This window comes from Armigeres subalbatus, chromosome 3 (assembly GCF_024139115.2).
Source record: "Armigeres subalbatus isolate Guangzhou_Male chromosome 3, GZ_Asu_2, whole genome shotgun sequence".
Taxonomy (NCBI): Eukaryota; Metazoa; Arthropoda; class Insecta; order Diptera; family Culicidae; genus Armigeres; species Armigeres subalbatus.
The window spans coordinates 290,303,759-290,312,049 of NC_085141.1; the positions used below are offsets into that span (position 1 = coordinate 290,303,759).

An 8,291-nucleotide genomic window follows, 5' to 3' on the forward strand; every position below is an offset into this window, starting at 1 on the left:
TTATATTTGCAGAGTAACATCAGCTTGATTCTTCATGCCGTTGGTGAGTACGAACTATCGTTGCGCTTCCTTGAGCATGCCCTGGCGCTCAACATTAAATACTACGGCGAGAAGTCTCTGAAGGTAGCCGTCAGCTACCATCTGGTGGCACGAACGCAAAGCTGCATGGGCGATTTCCGGTCTGCACTGAACAACGAAAAGGAAACGTACGCCATCTACAAGCAGCAGGTTAGATGTTTATATTTCGGACTTTTTTTCATTCTATTTTTATTAATAAGTTCATTTATTGCATAACTAGCTCGGCGAAACGCACGAGAAGACGCAGGAATCGTCTGAGTGCTTGCGCCACCTGACCCAACAGGCGGTCGTGTTGCAAAAGAAGATGAACGATATCTACTCCAATGGAAAATTAACCAGTGGACTACCGCCGATTCACATTCAGCCACCGTCGATGGGTTCGGTGCTGGACATGCTGAATGCGATCAACGGTATTATTTTCGTACAAATTAGGTGAGTGGATAATTAAGCTAGATCAATTTGTCCGCCAGGTCAATTACGTACGCAGAACTGCAAGCCTGTCACCCAAGCTACATCAGCTAAACCTTCTTTGCTAATCGAACATTTGCTATCTATGTTACAGTTCCAAAGAAATCGCCAATTTGAAGAACGAGATCGAAAAGCGCCAAAAAGAAGGTGGCACTTCGGAGCAGCTCGCTGCTGCACAAGCCAGCCAGGAAGAAGTTGATCGCATGCTGACCGAAACCATGGCCAAGACCGCCGCCGGAATTCCGTTCGAGGAGCACGACAAGCATGAGCTGCCCGTTGCTTCCGGTGCCATTAGTAGTACGCAGTCAGCCACAAAGGACGACAGCAGCAGTAGCAATAATACGTCCAAAGCGGCTGAACAGCAGGTAAGCTGAAGGGAAGGCCCATCTGGTCGCTTCCGTCATTGACTGCTCGCAGTCTCATTTCTACAACATCGGTACATTACACTACAATAATCAGCAGCTGATATGGAAGATGAGAACTTCCGCTAGGAGTTGTTATCGTTTTTCAGTTTGTTTAGTTATAGTTTTTTGGCTCTGATTGTAAATGAGTCGCATAGAATAGACACCAGTTAGGTTGTTCAATGATAACTGTTAAGAATGTTATTTCAGTTTCCGTAAATGTAATTAAACTTTTTTGTTCTCTCACTGAGCTATACATTTTAGGGTCCTCAAAGATCAGAAGCGCACACCACCTTTCTGAACTCTATTAACTTTATTATTTTGCTAACTTCTTTAGAAGAAATTGTGCTTTATTAGGTGAATTCTTTTAATCCTAAAATCAACGCTGAACCAAAATAAGCGAATCGTAGACGGTCATCAAAGACGTGCAATAGAAGACTGTTCACAAAAAGTCTATAAAGAATAATATCACCTTATTTGCAATAGCTTAAACGTACATTAGCCATCGAATCCTCAAACGTTCGCTCTAGTCAGCGTATTGCACACCGAACATCGTAACCCGTAAAGTACGAAATTGAAATCAGATAAATTGTTGAAAAATCCAAAGATTGCTCATTTCACTGACTGGAATCCTTTGACATTATGATGATTCATGATACATTTGCTAATCATAGATTCAGCAGAACAATCTCCATCCTAATCAATTCTGTACATCGGAATGCATTATTATTACTTACAAAATACAGTCACAATGAACTGGTGAATATTACCCGATGCTAATAGTGCATATCTAATTAGATATACTTCGCTATCACTAAATTCATCACAAAATAGTAACACAACAGTACTCCAACAGACAGCAACAGAAAAAAACCATAGCGAATAAAACGTTAGGTGCGTAGTAGTTAGTCCAGTAGATGTTAAACAACATATAGAAAACGCGTAGATTTTCAAATTGAACGCAGCAATTGTTTCCGAAGAAGCAACTTATGGAATGAAACTGAATAGAAACCGAAAATGTGTGGATAAGTAGAAAATAAAATATTCAAAACAGAAAAAATAAGAGCTTTGGTATTCATTGACAAGACACATGTACGGCCACCGGGATATTGAGCTATGTGCCTACTCACCGGACTACTAAAAAGTTAAGTTGGATTCGTCCGGTGCTGGATGCGGAGCAATAAAGTTTATCACATAACTTTTCAGTTTCCTATTTTTTAATACCAAGGGTGTGGTGGTATTGTTGAGAGATAGACGAAAGAAAGCCATATCGGTACGGATCATCTTGGAACACTGTAAAAAATTACAAATTTTATGTTAAATTGCTCGACTCTAACTCACCATATCGGAGGCATATATTTTAAATGGTTTATTGTTTTCAACATTGTGTACGAAATTTAGTTATACATATTTAATTTGACCACCCAGCATGGACATTCATTACACACGAGGTCAGCTTGGCGCTAACAGGGTTGGTAACAGGTCACTTTTTAGTTACTTGGTAATTGTTTGACTAACAGCTTCTTCCCAACACGGCTCAGCTTTTCGAATGAAATGCACCACCGAATTGGGATTTGTTCTACCAAGCTCAAGTGGTTCTGTAAGCCCCTTGGTGAAGAACTGAAACCCTTGGTGATTGCCTGGCATTAGTTGGTTTCTATTTTCATAGATTCCTATACTTTCAGCTCCATACGAAGAGAAGAAGTTGGTAAGCTGCAAAAAGGTTCCGGTCCTGTAAACCGACTTGATGATCTGAGTCTCGCCAGCATATCGGCTTTTTCGTTACCATCTATTCCACAGTGTCCTGGAACCCAATATAGATTGACTTGGTTCCGACAAGATAATTTTTGGAGGGACTGAATGAATTCCCAAACTTGTTTTGCAGTGCATGTTGCCGACTTTAGAGCATTCAAAGCTGCTTGGCTTTCGGACATTATGCATATAATCGAGTGTCTGTAGTTCCTTCTTCTTCTTATTGGCATTACATCCCCACACTGGGACAGAGCCGCCTCGCAGTTTAGTGTTCATTAAGCACTTCCACACTTATTAATTGCGAGGTTTCTAAGCCAGGTTACCTTTTTTGCATTCGTATATCATGAGGCTAACACGATGATACTTTTATGCCCAGGGAAGTCGAGACAATTTCAAATCTTAAAATTGCCTAGACCGGCACCGCGAATCTAACCCAGCCACCCTCAGCATGGTCTTGCTTTGTAGCCGCGCGTCTTACCGCACGGCTAAGGAGGGAGTTATCTGTGCTAAAGCTGAATATATCCAATGGATCATTTTAGGCTTAAGTCCCCATTGCCTACCAAAAGTTCGTTTACCAATCCATAGAGCATTTATCGCTTTATTAATGGCATGTTCCAGTTAAGTTTGCTATCAAGAACTACGCCAAGAAATTTGACTGTATTCGAAAGTTCCAATCGTGTACCTTTCAATATCATGTTGTTTAGTGAGAATTTCCTCATACGCGTGAAGGGCACAATAGTGGTTTTGAAAGGATTTACACTCAATCCTTCTCTATCGCACCACGTGGAGACATAGTTTAAAGCAGTTTGCATTCTGTTGGCGATAATGTAATTGTATTTGCCTCGTACTATTATGACAATATCGTCAGCGAAACCAATTACTTCGAAGCCCTGGGCTATACTGCCCATGATCGCATATTTGTAACATTTTGGTTGATTTTGTAAATCGTTTGTCAATCCTCCTCACAAAATCAATCATTTCCAGCTTACCACAGATAAGCAAGATAATAAAACCTATTTTACTGTTGTGGGATTAGATGCATTAAATTGAGCTTTCTGAACGATTCACAGGCTTTCTACAAAATTAACAAAAATGCGAGTGTTACAAATATGCGATCATGGGCAGTATAAGGTATCTACTATTAAAGACCACAGTAAAGGTGATAATACGGCTCCTTGTGGGAACCCTTTGATTGCTCTAACACTAATGTGGTTTGCTGATATTTCTCTTTTTGTTAACATTTCTTTAATCCAATCTACAATGCATTTATCGAAGTTACGAGTTGACATTGCCTTTTTAATGGAATTATGAGAAGTGTTGTCAAAAGCTCCCTCAATATCTAAGAAAGCAGCAGGTGAAATTTCTTTTGCTTCAAAACCGCGGTCGGAGCAAAAAAGTAGTGTTTATGAAAAAGGACATGTTCATGTAAGGATTTATAATGTAAGCATTTAATAGGCAATTAACTATGAGATGCATTAATCACTCTAAGTCGAATAACAGTCGGAGAAAGGCATCATCACCACTGCGGAATAATAAATTTGGGTTTTTTTAATGAAAAGTTTAAATTGTCATATACAACCATTTTCATATATTGATTTACGCCAATTTTGTTCGAAACATAAATGAATTGGTGTGCGATCGAACATTATTTGCGGAAAAACTACACATTACACGCGGCAAAACGAATCTCGCTACCTCCCGACTCCATATATCCAACATCCCAATGGTTACTCGTTGAAGTGCAGATGACTCGTCGGCCTCTATTAATACGAGTATCACATCAACATATTCCTACCCATTCATTAATTAGCCCGCATTCGGACACGGCCGGCGTCGGTATTACTTAAATTTGGGTCACCCGTTTTTACACATTGAGTGTGATATTAGTCTCAAATATCATGTGTTGGTTCTCTTTGTAATTACATCTGGCCTGACAGAAACAGAGTAACAACCGTGGGAATCAATCATGCTCATAAGAGTGGTTCAAATTTTGACTTGTTCGCTCCCCTATGCTTGAACGGTGGTATCAGTTGCTTTTATAATCCTTCCCTAATTATTAGTAGATTTTGTTGTAATTTGACTAAGCACGCGCGGTTTGAAGGTTGTATGAGAATTACTATGAAAACAGTATTTTTTTGGAAAACCGGCTTTGAAACTTTGCTCATTAATATCTAAAAATCTATGAGTACGTTGGCAACATAGGAAATTTAGAAAGTGAATAAATCGTCTTTGTTGCGAAACAATTTGCTGCTTGCAAGAACAATTATTAAGGGAGTACTAAATCGTGGGAAATTTAATTGAGAACGTAAAAGAATAACATATAAATAATGAGCATTTTTGTTTTCTTTATAACTTTGCTTACGGGAATCCGATCGATTCGCAACAACAACCGTCTTACAGATTAGGAAATATTCTACGAAGTCTTCGGACGGACAGTGACGGACACATAAACCATTTAACAAAAAAAACTCTAACTATCCGGATCATGTTTCCTTCTATAACTTATACACAAAATATGGCCACTGATGATTCATACAAACTATATTTGATTTGGGGCCCTCCTTAGCCGTGCGGTAAGACGCGCGGCTACAAAGCAAGACCATGCTGAGGGTGGCTGGGTTCGATTCCCGGTGCCGGTCTAGGCAATTTTCGGATTGGAAATTGTCTCGACTTCCCTGGGCATAAAAGAATCATCGTGCTAGCCTCATGATATACGAATGCAAAAATGGTAACCTGGCTCAGTAACTTCGCAGGTAATAACTGTGGAAGTGTTTAATGAACACTAAGCTGCGAGGCGGCTCTGTCCCAGTGTGGGGATGTAATGCCAATAATAATAAGAAGAAGATATTTGATCATTTGAGCACGTTTTTCGACGATGAATTTTGGTGAAAAATTTCACGCTTCAGAAAAATGTCTCTACGTACCAGGCACTATTGCATCATGTTCAAATGTGACTAAGTTACATGAGTAAGGACATCATTCAGAATAGTAATATTTTTCGCCTGCTTTAAGTTGTTAATATTAAAAATTGTTAGTAGAGCTTATTTGAATCTCCAGCTAAATTTTTTACATCCTAATCCAAATTCACACCTTGTTCAATGTCCTCTTCAATTTTTGTTTCTGCTAGTTTCTATGGCTTTCTCAGCAAGAAGGAACAATTGAATTGAAGTAAGTGTAACCAAACAGGTGTAAAGAATGACTATGAAAAATCTCAATGTTCGAACGTCGGGAAGAACTATCGAATACATACAGACATTGATTTTGCACCACAATTACATGGTACATCTAACAAATCATGATCATTATTTAAAATATGGCAAATATAGACCATCTTTCACATAATCAGAATGTATTAGATTGATTTTAATATTGTTGATTCATAACTTCTAAAATAACGCGAAACATCAAAATTTAAAGTATTTTTATTCAATTTAAAATTTTGTACAAAGTTTACCTCATGAAGAACTTTTCAATAGCTTCCTTTTGTACTTAATAAGATGTAGGAGGGACCTCCGCAAGTGTCGTTTTAAGAAGTGTCCGGTATTGGGAGGTGTCCGGCGCTAGGGGATATCCCCCTAAATAGTTAATGAGCCGCCTCACGAAACGATCTTTCACATACGGGGCTATTTCTATAGTAATTTCCATACAAAATTCAAACTGCTCGTAGTCAGTTAAATTACAACCAATTCAGTTGAAAATTTAGGAGGTTCATCAAAACAGCAAATGTTATCGTTCAAACATAGAGGAGAAAAAAGTCAAAATTTCAATCACTCTAAGCTCTAAGTAAATTAAGTACCTTACGATCTGTTTTACGGGGAGCTCTCCTTAGTCTAGCGGTAAGACGCGCGGCTACAAAGCAAGACCATGCAGAGGGTGACTGGGTTCGATTCCCGGTGCCGGTCTAGGCAATTTTCGGATTGGAAATTGTCTCGATTTCCCTGGGCATAAAAGTATCATCGTGTTAGCCTCATGATATACGAATGCAAAAATAGTACCATGGCTTAGAAACCTCGCAGTTAATAACTGTAGAAGTGCTGATTGAACACCAAGCTGCGAGGTGGCAATGTCCCAGTGGGGTATGTAATGCCAATAAGAATATGTTTTACGAAGTTTACGTCGGGCGGTCGTATCTTGTATATAACGGTTACGATCAAAATACGTATCAGCAAAGATAACAAAACGTAGTGGAATTAAATGGAAAGTACTAAACTCGTCTTAGACGGTTTTTCTCAGGGGAATTTTCAAAGGAATTTCCAAATGAAATTTCCGGGGGATACATAGAAGAATTTATAAATGATTTTCTGAAAAGATTCCAGAAAGAATGCTTGAAGGAAACTGTGAAGGAATTTCAAAAAGAATCTCCGAAGATCTAAAAAAGTTTCTGGAATAGTTACTAAAAATATTCCAAATGAATGAGCCTAGCCCGGATTCAGGCGAAGATCGATGCGACTCTCCGGCGGCAGCAAGTCGGATTCCGTGCCGGTAGATCCTGTGTGGACCATATTGTCACGCCCCGCATCATTTTGGAGCAGGTCAACGAATTCCAAGAGTCCCTTTACTTGGTATTCATTGACTACGAAAAAGCTTTCGACCGTCTCAATCACGAGAATATGTGGGGCGCCCTGAGACGCAAGGGAGTTCCTGAGAAAATCATCGGCCTCATCGAGGCACAGTACGAGGCCTTCTCGTGTAGAGTGCTGCACAATGGGGTCTTGTCCGACCATATCCGGGTCGTAGCTGGTGTGAGGCAAGGATGTATTCTATCATCGTTACTGTTCCTCATCGTAATCGACGAGATTCTGGTAGATGCGATTGACCGTGAACCGAACCGCGGGCTGTTATGGCAGCCTATAACCATGGAGCACCTAAATGACTTCGAATTGGCGGATGATGTTGCACTCCTCGCGCAACGGCGCTCTGATATGCAGAGTAAGCTCAACGACCTTGCCGAGCGCTCCTCTTCGGCAGGTTTAGTCATCAACGTCATCAAAACCAAATCGTTGGATGTAAACACGGTGACTCCTACCAGTGGAGAATGTTGAAAGCTTCCAATATCTTGGTAGCCAAATGGCGTCAGACGGCGGTACCAAGATCGACATAGGCGCACGGATCAAGAAAGCAAGGGCTGCCTCTGCGAGTTTAAGAAATATCTGGAAAAACAGGCAGATAAGTGAACACACCAAAATACGAATTTTCAACGCTAACGTGAAATCTGTGCTGTTATACGCTAGCGAAACATGGTGTGTATCAGTGGAGAACACTCAACGTTCAACAACAGATGCATGCGGTATATAATTCGGGCCTGGTGGCCTCACAACTGGATCTCAAACAACGAGCTCCATCGTCGTTGTCACCAGAGGCCGATAGCAACAGAAATTCGGGATCGGAAGTGGGGCTGGGTCGGCCACACTCTACGTAGGGGCGGAAACGAAATCTGTAAACAAGAATTAGACTGAATCCCAGCGAGACATCGCAGCAGAGGCAGACCCAGAGGCTCATGGCGGCGAAGCCTCAATAACAGGGTGTCTACTCATCTGCAAAAACAAAATTCCCTGATTTTTCCAGGTTTTTTCCAGGTGTTTTACATTAATT

The 8,291-nt window shown here is 40.4% G+C and overlaps 1 protein-coding gene across 2 annotated transcripts in view; it reads left to right on the forward strand.

Annotated features, from left to right (window-relative positions):
* LOC134224784 (clustered mitochondria protein homolog) overlaps positions 1-2,175 on the forward strand; it is a 43,441-nt gene extending 41,266 nt beyond the window's left edge. For both annotated transcript variants that reach the window (XM_062704348.1, XM_062704349.1), the window contains exons 4-6: positions 13-228; positions 299-510; positions 641-2,175. In XM_062704348.1, coding sequence (XP_062560332.1) covers positions 13-228; positions 299-510; positions 641-920 — 708 coding nt within the window. In that variant the 3' untranslated portion in view covers positions 921-2,175. The remainder of the gene's footprint in view (positions 1-12; positions 229-298; positions 511-640) is intronic.
* Positions 2,176-8,291: the final 6,116 nt, after the last annotated feature.